The sequence below is a fragment of the Mugil cephalus genome, chromosome 5, assembly GCF_022458985.1.
Source record: "Mugil cephalus isolate CIBA_MC_2020 chromosome 5, CIBA_Mcephalus_1.1, whole genome shotgun sequence".
NCBI classification, from domain to species: Eukaryota; Metazoa; Chordata; class Actinopteri; order Mugiliformes; family Mugilidae; genus Mugil; species Mugil cephalus.
Window position 1 is genome coordinate 11764383 of NC_061774.1, and position 17010 is coordinate 11781392.

At 43.5% G+C, this 17010-nt stretch overlaps 1 protein-coding gene across 1 annotated transcript in view; it reads left to right on the forward strand.

Moving 5' to 3' along the window:
- Positions 1–17010, forward strand: part of LOC125008053 (dedicator of cytokinesis protein 2-like) — an 81748-nt gene that overhangs the window by 13795 nt on the left and 50943 nt on the right. Inside the window, exons 21-24 of the mRNA XM_047585074.1 lie at positions 575–709; positions 5309–5417; positions 5844–5914; positions 7732–7838. Coding sequence (XP_047441030.1) covers positions 575–709; positions 5309–5417; positions 5844–5914; positions 7732–7838 — 422 coding nt within the window. The remainder of the gene's footprint in view (positions 1–574; positions 710–5308; positions 5418–5843; positions 5915–7731; positions 7839–17010) is intronic.

Consider the following 17010-nt stretch of genomic DNA (forward strand, 5'->3'; position numbering starts at 1 on the left):
GAGGATTGGGTAGTTTTAAACCGGTTAGCGTTTGATCCCCTGTTGCCATTTAAAGGAGACGGAGCTGTCGCAAAGCCAAAAAGTCCCGACCGCGCCCGCTGTGTTTTGCGTTCTAAATATGCTGGTTTACGATGCCATTGAGACTGTGCAGAGGGCCATTGGAGAGCTGAGCGCCGGAAGGTCATAAACTTGGCCTGAACCCTGCGCTGCCCATTCTCTGCTCCAGCACGCTGGAATATTTCTGTGTGCCTAAAGACGGCTGTGGGGCATGCTAGCGTTGGACAATGATTCCTTCGCCCGGGCAAATAAAAATGTCTCTGAACTGTGTGAAAGGTACATCTGTTGAGGTGTAAAATGCTATTTTGCTATTTTTCCAGGACCACCTTCCAGTCAGTCCTCCTCTCTCCTTCTTTCACTCTCACCCAGTTGCATTGTGTTGCATCTTTTCGCTCTGCGGAAGCGAAAACTGAAGTTGGTAATTAACTTTCCAACCTGTAGAAGAATGATTTTGATGTCCTTATTTCTTCTCTTCTTTTCTGTCTACCCCCCCGCCCCCCATATCTTACTCCCTCAGGAAGCTGATGTCGGTGTTGAAGAGATATCTGGATGTGTCCAGTCGAGGAGAACAATGTGAGCCCATCCTCCGAACCCTCAAAGCCCTCGAGTACATCTTCAAGTTCATCGTCCGTTCCCGCATGCTTTACTCCCAGTAAGTGTCTTTTTTATTTAATTTTTGTGTGTGTTTTTCTTTCTCTTAACCGATCATTAAGATAGCGTCGTCACTTTTGATTTTTGGTTCAACGGAAATGCAAATAGAGCTTCTTAAGAGGCGCACACACAGAGCCCCAGTGGCCGCGCGTCGGCAAAGTAATCGTTTCAGATAGCTCGGCGAGAGCGGGCTGCTGATTACAGCACTATCGTTGCTAATAAGCATCGATGATGAACAGCAAGAACCAAATTGGAGCTAATGTCGGTGCAGGACTGCTGAATGGGCAGCGAACATTGGCAGACAATTCCAGCACCCACAGCGTGAGTTAGAGACCAGGCCACAGCTACACCCTGTAATAGTGTCGACACCAGTAATAACTTCATCGCGGAAAAATTAACGCTGACAGATCAGAAACATGACCGTTGTGTTCAGTGCTTGGCCAGTGTACTCGTTTTTTGGTAGTTGTGCGAGTATACAATCTGTAAGACAGTCGGTTATGTGGAATTGTGGATTTGTATAATATAGTTTTCAAGGCATCTTTGTTATTGTGCGGTTTAGTGTGTCTATCTATCCAGTAGGTCTCTGATTTTAGTCTTTTTAAGGGCATCATGGGTTCAGATCAGGCATCTTAATAGTGCACACATTTTGCAACAAATAAATACATAAACATTCAAACACCCCGATATTATAAACATAGTATTGTAGGCTAGTTGTAAACACAGTATGTTTCACAGATTTTGTCAGTGGCCACACCACAATGACAAGGAATGGATAGCAAAAATCGCTCACCTGTGTCCCATCGCAGCTCAGTTAACTCAGTTTGCCCCTGCTATAGGGGAGAATGTCCTCATTTTGCCGATAAGGTATCTGAATTTAAAGCAAAATGATTGGAACTGTGGACAAGAGCATATTTACCACGTGCAGGTCCTCATCCCAGATGTTGCACAGTCACTTGGCTTTGCCGCCGACAGAACTCGACTGTAAATTACCGACCGTAAATGACCCAAGAAATGCAAAGGAGTCGGTGTGTGACCCCTTTGTGAAGAAGATCATCAACTCGTCAAGCTTGCAAATGATTATGGGTTGAAAATCATGTTTTACATAATGTCTCTGCTGGTTATCAAGTGAAACATCCTGAGGTAAGCGCAAAAAAAAACCCCCTTAAAACTGGCCTCCATTTCAAAGTTCATATCTCTGCAGTAGGGTTTTGTGCGGTTAATGCATGTAGACTAAATTGTGGAATGGCGTCACCTCGAGGAAAACGCTTCAGGTGATGCGGCAAACAGTAGTAGTTTGGATAATGAGAGGTTGCACTCAAATATTTAAAGTGTTGCAATAATGGTGAGAAAGAGCTTGCAGGTTCAGTGAAGTATAATCAAATGTCATTGACATAATTCGACAGAGGCTACGTGTTAACACTCTGTCCAAACGTGCCTCCCATAAGACTAAGTTAATATCAAATGACAAGCGTAAATGGCTCGAAAATCGTGGTCTTTGAAACTCGTGTGCTACTTCATCAGTCAGCGCATATTTGTTTTGATTGGTGTGAATTTCCAAGTCAAGGCCGTGTGCGCATTTCTGTCTGCTCAAGAGTATGTGTGGGCATGTGCGTGTACACACATAAATGTGCTTTTAAGTGTGTGCCTGTGCGGGTTTGTGCATCACATTATCTTCCACTGCTCCTGGATTGAATAGGCTTCAGATGGCAGCCTCCCCTGGGTATCTCAAAAGCAATAAGTCTCACACTCCTTCCCCCTGCTCCTCTCTTCACTCCTCGATCTGTTGTTCCCCCAACTACCAGCTGCCGACAGTTTCGACTTCTTCTGCATTTAAAGTTTTCACATCAAATTACTCCTCCTATGAGGCCTTGTCATGCCAACGGAGAATCAGGAATTCGAGGGAGCCACCGTGGCCGTAGGTGCATCGGTACGGCTCCATCATCATCATCAGCATCACCATCAAGACTTACGAGTCATAAATAGTTAAGTAGGTGACATTGAAGATTTATTAGCTTGTCAACCCGGGCCCCATGTTCACGCAAAGCCTATTAGGAATGTGTGATGTTTACTCCAAAATACGTTACGTAAGGCACGCAGTACTAGATTTTGCTCTTTCCTTCACCTTCTTCTTCTGTCCTTCACGCTCTATAGCTTTCATTACTTCTCTGTCGTCTAGTTTATTTGATGTATTTGTTCCTTTTTTATTCTTTCCCCTATGTGTTGTCCTCCCCCATCCTTCTTCTTTCCCTTCCTCCCCTCGTCTCTAAATCTCACTTTCTCTCATATCTTCACCGTTTTGTGTGGAGGCAGATTGATCTAATTTCATATTAAAAAAAAAAATAGGATGCTTTCTAAGCAAAGGTCTTTTACGTGCATTTTATTTCTAATGATGTCATTTTAGGAAATCTCGTTATTTCCACACGTTCAAACCATAGTAGTAATATTTTGATGGATTCCTTAGAACTGCAGAGCCCTTAGAGAGGGAATTTGTAACTTGTGGTGGACATGTTGTTGTTCTTTTATTCTCTTGCCCACCACAATGCAGAGAGGATGTTTTTTTCGTATCCCACAGGGGAACTGGGGGGTTGTCTCCAGCAAAATCTGTCATAGGGTACATAGAAAGGGGAAAGTTGAGGAGTATTGTCAATGCACCTTAAGGCCTCCATATGTTTAAGACAGTCTGTGACTGTATTTGCAAAATATGCTAATAGCTAATCACCTGGGGGCAAAGCAATGTATTGATTTTCCCATTCTGACCATGATCAATCCATGCCCCTTGCCTCGAGTGTTAGTTTGCTGTACAAGTATAACTTAATTGCATTGTTTGTTGTGCCTGAACGTGTGTGTGTGTGTGTGTGTGCGTGTGCAGACATTCTAGAGATTTTTCTCGTTCCACATGCGTCTTTAGGATTAAAGTGGGCATCAAATACACCAGCTGTTTTATTCGAGCATGCATGCATGTGTGGATTGAGTGTGCAACCCCGTGTCACCGCGCCAACACTGACCCTGACACATCTACGCATCGACGCGCACGCTCCTGCACAGACCGTGCCGTTGGATTAAGCAGGACAATGCGTCTGTAATCGTAACTGTACTCTGCAAAGAGCCCGGCGATAATGCCGCCGTGTGTTGCCGCCTAATCCCTCCCTCCACATGCTAAATTCGCCGTGTGCCACATGCTAATCCTTCCCCTCAGCACTCATAACTTCTATTGTAATTAACAACTGCTCAGCGCAACGGCTTCACACAGAGATGGCGAGGAGAAGGGGAAGGGCCGGGGAGATTGATGAGAGTAATGTCTGTTCGGGGGTGGGGAGTTGAAGGGATGGTAGAGGGATGAGTGGGTGTTTAAATGCGACGTTAACAGCAGCAACAGATAAAACACAGCTTTTATGTTAAGCACCATAATATAATCAAACTCAGTGTTTATCAATGTGTTCTTTTAACTTGGCAGCATACGACTGCATCACTATAATTTTATACAGCGCATTGAATTAGAAGTGTGTATTTAATCATGCTACTGTGTAATTACTTAGGCAGTATGACACTTTTGTTGAGGCACTTAACAGCTCCGTGTGTAAAATGAAATACTGATTTAAAGGTTAAAAGGCAATGTGTTGTCGTCACACCAAGTGCATTTTCATCCATGTAGCAGAAGGAGGATGTGAAGAATTGCAGCCGTTTCAGCCGATGAGGAATTTCCACATAAACACAATAAACAATTTCACTTTATTTTTTTACTAAATTACTTTAAGTTGGTGCGGAGAGAGGCAGCGCTTGCAGAATGAAGATAACATCAAAAACATTATTATCATTACCAACCTGGAATCAATTGAAACCGCGAAGAAAAACAAATGCCGCAGGAGAATTTCAACCTCGAAGTCACTTGTTGTTGTTTTTTCCTGGTAAAAGCCAGTGAGTAAAAATGTGTTATGGCCATATCATTTACTTGTCATTATGGATACATGTTTGTTTCAGCAGAAGAAGGAAAGAAACAGCTCATTATGCGTCACCTTATAACTCGTCTCTGAAATTATGTAAAAGAAAAGTTTAAGTACAGCAGGGACCAGTCAGTAGATAATCAAACATATTAAAGACAGTGCATAGTTTATTGAAAGGGAAATGACTTAACGCTGAAACCACACAGCTGCACTTGGTGTGAAGTCACACCCTGTTGAAGAGACAGTGACTGATAATAAACAAAAAAGTGTAAAGGAATCGAGCGAGGGCAAGTTATATTATGAACTGAATGTTAAAAAGTTGCCCACCCATGTACTCTACATCCATCTGTTTATTCCTGTTTCTTCATACTGTTATTCTCGTCATCTCTCCGCATTTCTGTTACTCGGGAGAAATACAAAGATGGCCCTTTTAGTCTCCTATTCACTCTTTCCACGTCCCATGCTCAATATTTATTCACCGCACCTGTTGCTTCCTGTCGTCTGTCTCGCATCCCCCGTCTGTTTTGCTCCCGCCGCCCCTCGCTCCCCTTTGCTAATCACGTCACGTCATGTTTTCAGGCTCTCTCACGCCTTCGCGCTTTCCGCCGATTTATGTTTTTCTCGTTGCATTTCCATTAATTTTCCCCTGCCCTCGCCAGGCTGTACGAGGGGAAGGAGCAGGCGGAGTTTGAGGAGTCACTCAGGAGGCTTTTTGAGTCCATCAACAACTTAATGAGGACAGACTACACCACCACACTGTTGCTCCGGGTAATCACGTTTCCTCACTCCGCATCCGCACCTCACACCTGCATCTGTATTGTCATTCCCCGCTTTCTCCGGGGGCTTCGGGCTGTGGGTTCTATGAAGCGTCTTGAGACAATTTGGATTGTATTTGATGCTATAGAAATATAATTGGAAACTGAATCCCATTTCTGCCAATTCTTTTTTTTAATCTAATATAATCTTTCAATCTGACTGCAAATATGTCAGTATTCTGCCTCATGTATATATATATATATGTAATATCTCATCTTATAATCACAACTGCTGAAAACTTACATGGTCACAATAAAATGAGCTACAGCCAAGCGTCCCTGTGAAAAATAAAGTCGCCTTCCACAGGATCTCAAGGCTGTGATTTAATAGTGTTTACTTATTGTTTGTGTGTGTGTGTGTGTGTGTGTGTGCCGCCAGGTCGCAGCTCTGAAGTACCTGCCAACAGTCTTGCATGATGTTGAGAAAGTATTTGATGCCAAACTCCTCAGGTAAGCTTATCCTTAAAGCCACACTCACACTCCAGCATCTTATCTTTTGGACTCTCTGAGACACACTGACAGACGGGGATATACGGGAGCTTTCACATCAGCTCAAGTTTTCCTCTTGGCTTTGTTCAGTGACCCCCATTCTCCTGTCGCCCACGCGTCCCATCTCGGTCGAGCCTCACCTCCTTTATCAGGTGATAAAAATCTCATCAAACTGCCGCAGGCACGGGGGCAAACCTCTCAAAACGCGCCCTGCAGATCCTCCGTGTGCCCCTGAAGGAAATGGCAGTTTCACCAAAAGCGTCAAACAAAAGCCATTTGAAGCCCTTCTCTTTTACAGTAAGACTCCTGAAGAACAAAACGATCTGAAGTGGCTCGCCTAACCTCTCCTTGACCCAGAATTAAACTCACAATGGAAAATTAGGTCCAGGAAATCAGTGCTTCACCAACAGTTAGGTTTTTACAAACATTAACAACTCAGTTTACCCGACAGAAATCCCACAGCCAAGCGTATTTCACTTTTCGCTTCACCGTGACCTTTTTTTTTGTGTGTTTGTGGATCATCTGCCAGTTCAGTCCCTCTTGTGGCTCTGTGTCAACGCAGTGTCACCGAGGCGCTACCTTTAACACCTGCCTCGCAGATGCACACAAGCACGCGTACAGAGGTGGAAAGGTGTCGACGGGCAGAGTTAAAAGTCGGGGCATATATTCTCAAATTCTGTTTTCTGTCATTCATGTCGTCTGCCCTTTATTCTCACATTCACTCACCCTTTAGTGTCTTGCTCCTACACCTCTTTGCACACCCCCCCCGCACACATGCACGAACCCACCCGAGCTATCTGAACTTAAAAGCAAGGTCCCCATTGCATTCTTGATCAGAATTGCCTCGAGCAGAGTTTCCACAACCGAGCCGGGTGAATCACAATCACTGTGCATGAGGTGGGCATCAAAGCTTTCTCATCTCCCATACAGTTACATTCACACGGCTTGTAAATTCACCTGTAGTGTGACGATCGAGTGGTCCTCGCACGGACGTCGTCAGCTGTGCGTGCGTTTTGTTGGATCTCCGTCTTCTGTGTGTCCGTCGGGGGGATACAGTGACATTTTAGATTTTTAATTAGATTCAGTTCGGATGATTTGTGGGCCCGATGAGTCTGTCGCTGAGCCTGCGCGCCCCAGCCTGTCCCCGTGCCACCTTTGTGCACATCAAAAGTCACGCAAGCCTCTCTGTTACGTTTTTGTTTGCGAGCGCAGGGCGTGCATTTTTGCTTTTATGCTATCATCAATAGCGGTGCTGCTCCCTGTGTGGCATTAATATAAGGAGACGGAGACAAAGAGAGATACGGGCAAAAAAATGGAGACAGAGGGTTTGCCGCGCTCGGAGCATTCAATCTTTCTAAGTGACATCGGGGCTTGCAACCAGCCCTTTTAATTATTCTAAAATTGAATTTAGGCGGAGGATAAGTCAAACCTGTCTCTTCGTTAAAGTGCATTTAGGCTTCGGCTCATTTGTTTTCATGCGGCGTGCAGTGTTCTTCTCGTCTTTTCACTGTGATACAGCTGCACGGTTTAGCAGTTGCATATCTTTGCAAACATGAAGGTGAGATGTTTGCATTTTTGATGTTCGAATCTATTACGCCGCGCGACTACTGACCAGAGTTTGGGGATTTTTCTGTTGACATTCGAGGCACGCACACTAATGTGTGGAAAGTGACTGCTGAATATTTATTTTGCTCAAGAAAAACAAACCTGTTGCTCCTCCTGTGTAATGATCTTGTCGATTATTCATCATACTCCCCTTTTTCTCTTTCTCTCACCAGTCAGCTGCTGCATGACTTTTATTCCTGCATCCCCCCTGAGAAACTCCAGAAACAGAAGGTGGCATCTATGACTGAAATTGTCAGCAGCCAACTCTTCAAGAGACAAGGTGTGTAATTTATTTCCCAGTTGCAGGCCTCAGCACGGAGCCGCTGACCAGCAGGCGGACTTAGCGCTACGTATGAGCAACCAATCCTGTCCAGCCTATCCACATGAAATCCTGCGAAATCCTGCATTAGTTGTTTCTCACGTTAAAACATATATTATGTTATAAACTGAGTGATTCTAGCAGAGCTGCTGGACTTGGCGGAGAATGGCTCCCACTGTACTCGATGACCTGTTAGGATGCTCTTTGCTCTAAGGGTTTTATCTGGGTAATGCCGAAAGTGTAATGTTCCATTTCCCATGGGACCATCCAGCAAAGCACTCTAGATAAAAGCGTTAGCCAAATGGTCGAAGGACACAATGGTGCGCTTGCTTAATTCAGTTTCAGTGAACACACACACATTCGGGTTAAGTCCATCTCATTTCCATAGATCTAACTCCCTATATTACTTAATTTCTATGACAGTCTTATAAATCTTTAGTATTTACTGTTTTAAGTACTTATTAATAAACCTGAAATGATGAGCCTCACTTTAGACTACCTGCCGATTCAGCGTGAATTGATTTGTGTTTATTTCCTTGCGGAGCGATCTTTTCCTCACTGTCTAGTTTCTATTGAGATAAAGACGATGCTATTTGCTGCTATATTCCCCCTCACTAAGTTTACAATCAATACAATGGACCCCAGTCAGATACTTATTATCTTATTATCCTATAATCAGCGTGAGTGGCACTGATTAATGAGCTCCAGTGATGAGAAAAGTCTCTTCATGTCACTCGTGCCTTCTGGAGGCAAAACCAGGCAGATGTTCCTTTCGTCGGTCATATCTTATGCGCTTTTTCTTTGTTCTCGTGGTGTTGATGACTCCTCTCAGCACAGAATGACAATGTCTGCGAATCCTGAATTTAAGCTTCGCTGAAACACGTACACTGTTCACGGCTCAACTGGTGAATACGGAGGGTTTTAAGTGTAATATTGGTGGCAGTTAAGACGGGAAGGCTTTTCAGATCTCTGCAGTTTCCCTGCTATTAATGTGTCAATTTTCACACCATGCTTGTTTCTACTTTTTACTATAACTTCAAGGACGCAGGATTTTGTCCGTATCATATCTATACAGTGCACCACACCTAGCGATCACATGCACCGCACCGATCCAGGTCCACCCCCTGCCTTTGTTCAGCCCTATTATTTCTGTCTAATTTGCTCGTAGTGGGCTGTGATAAGTGGTGGTTTCCCCTACAGAGGTTGCACACAATGATGATAGAGTGGTCTAATACTGTGCTGTTGTACAATGCAGAGTTGATAAAGGGACCGGTAATTGGACTTCTGCAGAATTGGACGGCTCGGAGCGGTTGTAGTGGACCAAATCCGAAAACTTAAATTGGGCAGGGAAGGATAGACACTAGGCCGTGCAGACATGTTCAATTGCATCATGTGCATTTCTTCATGAATGCACAAATGCATTCTCAAACGCTACCTGCAAATACATTTGTAAGTATTTGTTTCAGAGTGTGCCGCTCTGGGTGGGAATGTGTTTGTGCGACGATGCATGCCAAATGGGTATGTTCCTCTACTGCCTTGAATATTATTTTTGCCCAGTCAGTTGAGGCCATACACATCAGTAGCCAGTTCAGGATATACTTCCTTTATATTGATTCCGGCTCAGGTGATTGATTCCTCGGGGCTTGAGGCGACAGGTTCGGCCCTCTGGCTTTCTGTCAACACGCTCAGAGTCACACTCTGTCACCAGGAAAGCAGCGAGAGAGAGAGAGAGAGAGAGAGAGAGAGAGAGAGAAGAGACCTTGATGAAAGTATAGTAGGGAGTGAGAAAATGAGAAACTGGAGAGAAAATTTGCAAAAGGCACAATGGAGTTATCGAAGAGGAAGGGAAAGAGAATTGAGCTTAAAAATAACGGAGATTGTGAGACGGCGTGACTCCTGTTAAACAGCCCAGAACTGGTTAAAGTTTACGACGTGCTCACAGTCGGTCTGTTAGAGAATTTGCAAGCTGTTGGTCAGCGACACCTGTCTCCTCCTCTCCTCTCTTCCCCTTCATCCTCCAGCGCAGCGCTTATTTATTCATTCATTCATTTATACATCAGCCCATTCCATCTCGATCCCTGCCTCGTCAAACGAGGGCTGACACTCGGCCTAATTGAGATGCATTTTAGCATTGGGATGCTAATCAGCGGGCGTGTTTATACTAGGACGCCATTCATCCAGGAGGCTGAAATATGCGGCGGAGCTAAATTATATATTTATCATAACTAATGGCCACTGGTGTCCTATTACCTCACTGCAATACATATTTAATGCCCTTACCTTTCTATCTGTCTGTCTGTCTGTCTGAGCTGGGCTGCCAGGCTCGCTCTCGAGGGAAAAATGTCAAGCCACTGACAACGCATGAGAGTGGGAACAGTTAAATGATGGAAGGGGATGGTGTGTGTGTGTGTGTGAGTGTCAGCGTGTTCATGTTTGACACAGAGTGGGAATGAAAAATCTTTTTGTTTTTTTAATGTTTTTTAACGTGCATTAAAAATACATATCAGTCAGTTCACTGGCCTCTATTGTGCAAAGAGGAAAAACAGCCAGCAGCACGAAAATCTGAGCGCTAATTGGATTCTAAAAGGCGTCATTTACAATGCAGCTCATTTGTATTGCATTTATTTGAACAATTCCTTTTTTTCTTTTTTTCTTTTTCTTTTTTGAAATTATGCATGGCAACTCCCTGAGGTGGATAATTTGAGTTTGCGCCACAGTTTTTTACCCTCACATGCTGCGCTCATTCCAAGCAGGCATTGTTTACTGGAAATTGCTTTGGGCATCATGTTCTCTCTGCAGAAAACCTACAACCCTAAGGGTGTGTGGGGACGAAAACCTGTATGAAATATTTTATTATTTTATCTGCTCTTTTCCGATATAAACACAGGCGAAAACCCGGATACTATAAATCTTCACATGCCGTATCGCGTGTAAGGTATTGTTTTCTCCAATCAGTGGGAGAGCAGTTGGTATTTTGTGCAGTGAGGTCCCGTCACTTTGTAACATGAATGTATTGATTTTGCTTGTTTGAAATGAGTGAATGTGTGTGTGTGTGTGTGTTCATGTCCAACTTGCTGATTTAGTCAGTCCATGTGCTTGCCTTTCTCATGACTGGTTGCGTCCATGGGCAGTGTTTGAAGGGATTGGAATTTTTTTTCTCCCCTCTTACTCAGAAATACTCCTCTGATTTATTCAGCATACGCTCCTGGGATTAAGGGTCTTGGCAAGCACATAGTGTATCCGCGCAAACACACACACACACACACACACACCAAGGAAAGCCACGTACACACCCTGGCGCACATGCATTGATAAACATGTGCGTCCTGTCATACGGGTTAATCTGGTTTTGAGACAAAATTAAATTTACAAGGCGCATTATGCCTCAATTTGGGCAAATTATTATGCCGCGGGGCAATCACTGTGACAGATTGTGATCGCCGACGTTGACAAAGAGGCAAAAAAAAGAAAAAAAAAACAGAATGAGAGATCAGGGAGAGCAAAGAGCAGAGGGACAGTGGGGTGAGTCTATCATTTTGTTTGCCTACTCATTCCCCAAAGCTGGTCAAAGTAGTTTATTCAATCCACTAACCCTCCATGTTTCCTCAACAAGGCCTCAGTTTCACCTCCCTCCATCTGTGCAGCTTAAGAAAAGACTGCGGTTACAGTGTCTTCATCTTGTTGCCTCTATTAAACAGATTAAAGGACAGCCCATATGTTGCAGTGCAATACTGATTGTAATAATAACTGTTACGGCTTGTTTTAAAAATAAGAAATGCAGACACATGTCACCACTCTCCAGTTTAAAAGCATATATCTTTTCATTGTGTTACATTAAAAAATATAAACTGCAGCAGTCTCATTACTTAAATTGCTCCTGTTTTACTGCCACACGTCATACATTATTGCTGATATTGTTCACACCCGTGTCTGTATTCCCCTGTTGTAACATTACTTAACAGATGCATGTCACTGCTTGATGAATATGGATGAGGGATGTACTGTACGGTTATTATCGGCGGGATTTAATCAGCGCTGAGTGATCTCGCCCTTCCCCGCATTCTCTACCAATCAGCATTAGTGACAGGTCACTTTAAGCCTCAGCCGTAATGATACCGAACGTGGTCTTCTACATCTGGCCTTTGGGAGAGGTTTAGAGATATTATCCTGTAACCAAGCAGGATCAGGCTCTATAACTTCTGTAGTCAAACGTAAGATGAAGCCGTAGCTTGTGCTAAAAGCAAATGTAAAATGCACATTAACCGCGTAGGGATGGCATGCAATATGTAATCTCAAGTTAAGCAAGCGTTCGCATGCATCACAGCGAACCTGCATTTTATTGTTATGTATTTCTCCGCACCATTCTCAGCTGGTTGAGCTGTAATTTAAAAGCTGTCAGCTTTATTGAGGCTCGGGTGTGTGAGCATGCGTATGTGTGTGTCAGGTTGCTGGGTGGTCCACTAAGCCTCTGTGTGCCAGCTCTGCAATAGTTACACAGGGATATTAAGAGACGGGCGCGTGAATCATAAAGAAAACATGCAATAGTCATAAGGGTGTCCCCTCAGGCTGCTCCTCATGAACTTCTCTTCTCCTTTTCTTCCCTCTCCCCTTATCTTTTATCCCCCCGTTTCTTGCTCTATTAGTTTTTTTTTATTTTTTACATTAGCATTAGATATCATCTTAAGCTTCTGTAACTGCTGACACGAATGCCCCGCAAAAAAAAAAAAAAAAAAACTAAAGGCCACTGACCTCAAAGGATTCTCGATGGAAATCGGGTCCAAGGAGTGACACACACGTGTAAATTTGTCTGTTTGACAGCGGACACAAGTGACTTTTAAATGACGTTCAGAAAATAGCAAAACAGGAGCTCTGGGTTGATGGTTCCAGAGGGCGTAATGAGGGAGAAAGATGTAGTTGCTGTCATTCAACCTCTGCAGAGACCGCAGTTTTAGATGTTGTGAATGGAACAGTGTAAGAAAAGAGGGATGGATGAGACTAATGGAGTAAATTGAAAGGGCTTTAATCATTTTGGGATATGCCTCTGTCTCAGACAGTCCCTCCGTCTCATTTATATTCCAACGCGGGTGTCTGTAAGGGTTCTCGGAGGCAGCAGACAAGGGCGATGGAGAGACGCGCTGCATGAGCACGCCGACCCATAACTCATTTGGTAGCGGCGTGAACATACGTTTACGTTAAACGGCAGCAACCTTAAAGAACAACGCGATATTTGCAGTAGTCAGCTCTCCGATGCACTAAGCCAATTTGTCAGCTCGCTGCAATTTCGGGCAGCGCTTAAAGCTTAATGATCCCCACTGGGAAGCTGGGTTGTTGTACAGAAGCAGAGATAACAATTGAAGAATTATGCCATTACAAGAAATGATTAGAGTAATCAATGTTTGAGTAAATTGGAAATACTATAATATAATACGAACAGGGATTTAACGCTCGAGCATAAGTGCTCGCCCTCTTATTCAGTCTGAACAAACACAAAGCGGGATTTAGACTGGGATCAGATATAGGCTTAGCTAGAGCCAGCAGTTTGTGATATCTGCTCCCCCCCATTAGGGCATACTGGGAATAAATCTCCACGTCAGTCAAAGCAGTGAGGTGGTTGACCTCGAGGCATTCATCTACCATTGATCTGCCCGCGTTTAATTGATCACAGCGCTGTAGCAGCTGACGTTACCAACAGGGGAATTGGGCAGTCAGTTTAAAAGTCACATGGGCCGCTGAGCAAAGGAAAGCAGAGACAGGTGGTGGCAATTAGCAACCGACTCTTAGAGGGTGACTAAGCTATGAGGACAGGCCGGAGAAGATAATTTTGTTTAAAACATAGTGTAGAATAAATCAAAGCTGCATCTGGGAAAATAATAAAATAAAATACTCGAGGGATTATCGGAAGCAGATCAATCTCATTCTTGTTACCCCTGCACCAAGACCTTGGTTTACTGAAACAACATGTCCAGTTCTGTCTAAACTAATGAGTAAATATCACCACATACAGTAAATGGTATAATACATCTTCTTTATTTTGTTTTTTTATATCTTAGACTCTCAATCATCAATCATGGTATATCAGAGCTGTGGGGATGTGCTGCTGGCTCCGCTTGAGATCGGTTGTTCTCATTTTATTTTCTTGTTTTTCTTTTCGTTACAGCGAAAAATTTTCTATTCATACTTGAGGTGAAAGTAAGAACCCTTCGCTGTGAGTGTATTTACTTTCTTGTGGACCGCATCTTCTTCCATGCCAGAACTTATGAGCATAATCGCGAGGATCACAGTGAAATATGCACTTCAGGCACCATTGCCCCTGTATGTCTCCATTATTCACTGGCGCTCTCGATCATCTGTAACTTATCGGCCTATAATTTCAGAAGAGCACTTATTCACATGGGAAAGACAATTTTATGCATTCTTTTGAGAATAATGAGCCACTAAACCATTTTGAGACGGCTTTTTTTTTTTTTTTTTGCTTTTGCAAATCATGCATGTCAGATATATTTTACCATCACGCGGCGGCATCGAGCCATTGATTAAAAACAGTGGAGTGCGGAGAGACGGGGCACGTCCTAAAAACGAACAGGGGAAGGCTATATTTGAGCTATCAATCAAAGTGGGGTTTAAAGATGGAGCAAGGGAAAAAGTGAGAAAGGAGGGTGGAATATAAATGAAGGCCTGAGTGAAAGTGGATGAGAGGAAACACCCACAGTGACACGAGAGAGACATTTAGTCGTCACCGAGCGTGACGACGGTTGGCTCGGTCCCAGCCCCCTCTCAAGTCAGAATATTTACTTGTCGCTGCACCTGCTTATATCCTCTTTATCATCTCCTCCACCGCTCCGTCTTCTTGAAAGCAAAGGACGACGACCAAATGAGAGAAGAGGGAGGGAATGAGGGAAAAAACTCTGATTTACATGCCTCTTAGAAAGCGAGACGGCGTCTCATTATCATGTGCTGTAGTTTATTGTGTTTAGCTGTCAAATGAGGGGAAAGAAAACAGAACAGAGAGGAGATGAGCTCGCTGCTGAGCCATCAAAGCTGCTCGCCGCGTGGTGGGATGCTAGAACTGGGTGCCGTCTGCTCTCACAAACTTGGTAACCCAAACACATAACCGCACTGGCAGGCACAATAGAGATTCAAACTCGCACGCATCGAGTAGCGGTGACGCACCAAATCCGACACAAAAAAGGACAATTCGCACTTGGGCACATATTTGTATTTGTAATGAAAAGGACGGGATTACGGCTTGAATAAATAGACACTTTGAATTGAATATAGATGGGTGCTTGAAGCTTCGTTGACGTGCGGAATAGAATGCGTGCGCGTGCGTTTGGACACCTGTGTGCGTTTATATACACACGCGGACGTCAGCGGTAGCAACAAACTCGCACTCTAGTGAAAACTAGAGATGCATGCCAATGTTTGCCGCGAGACCTGGATTTCCATTTGCTTGTCGTTGCCTTTTGGCAAAGCTTTCTTTCAGAGCATGGCTGAATTGATTTGTTGCATTGTTGCACTGCAGGCTATAACCCACAACATGCACTAAATCACACAGGCAAGTGGAACGCATAAACATAGGTATGCGTAGGAAAGTGCAACAACCAGTGTTAATATTAAGAGTGTGTTTGCGTGTCTCAAGCTGTACTTTTTCCATTATAAAATGACTTGGGAATTTTAGGATTATAGATTTTCTCATGTCACGTCAATCTGCTTCTGAGTGGAAAACAGCAGCATGCCTTTTGGACAGTTTATTTACTCCTGACTATCCCCTGTCACCACCCTTCTCACCCTTAGGTTGGCCTCTCAGCATCACCCGCTTTCCAGGCTCCTTTGTCACAAATCAGCCGTTAGACAGCCTGTGCGAAAATAGGATTAGGTGATAGAATGCCAGTCCTCACGAAGGAAGTGGACCTGCCAGAAAGGAAAGTTTTAGTCTGAGAGAAACAAGCCAGTACAGATCTGGAGCACACGGCACATGTTGTTTTGTTCTACAATAATACGTGTGAATATTTTAAGCTCAAGAAATGAAGGGAGAACACTTTAAAAGTAGTTTGTATTTATCATTTTTTTTTTGTCTGTGTTCAGCTAACTTCCACCACTTGCACACAGTTTTTCAGTGCACTTGGCAGGTTTTGTAGGTTGTTCCAGACTTCTTGGAGAACTTGCTACAGTTCTTTGCAGGATTTACTGCCTCGCTTTCTTTTGTTTCCTATAATTCCAGACTGACTCGATGATGTTGAGATCAGAGCTCTGTGGGGTCCATACCATCTGTTTCCGGCCTCCTTTTTCTTCTGAAGTTCTGAAGTTCTTTATAACTCGAGCTGTGTGCTGATGGATGAGAATCTGAATATCTTCGCTACCTTATGAAAGCAAAGTGCTGCACAGTAGCACATACACACCGAGTTTACAAGACACATGCTTACGACAATACAAAACTAGAAACCGGGTGGTTTGTAAAGTGATTACTCAGATTTTATAGTGAAATAAATGTGTCCTAAAATACTCTGCTGGAGAAGCAGAATTGTGATGGATAGAAAAGCGCGGCAAGTGTAAGTAAGATAGAAAATATGGAAATCAGAAGAAAGGTGTGACATTATATGAAGAGTCTCGGTAAAGAAGGACAAAAAAATCTTGATGGAAAACAACAGGCCTGGTGACTGAAATGGAAAAGACTAATAATAAAAAGGAGCTGGAATCCGAAACAATAGACATCTCAAATGGAGAAAGTGAGATATACCCACGCAAAGACCCCTGGAGGACTGAGAGGTGGATATGTGAAAAAGCTCTAGCATTTATTCCACTGAGCACCGACGGCAGAGGAAATTCCTCTAAATATGGGCATATTTTAACAGATTATACTTAGCAGATATCAAAAGTACTCTGAATACCTACTTTGACCCAGCCAACCAATAAAATCCCAATACAATTATTTTAAGAGCCGTTGAATAATCTGTGATTTTAGACTGCACCATAGATGGGATTTTCATATTTCTTTGGAAGTATTCAGCGCATACATTGCTTCGCAGTGGTTGAAGTGCATGTATATATATCCATCTATAATGCACTTCTTTGAAACAGAAAAATAAAATAAAAAATCAAATGCCCTTATACAGAATGACCTACACCGATGCTA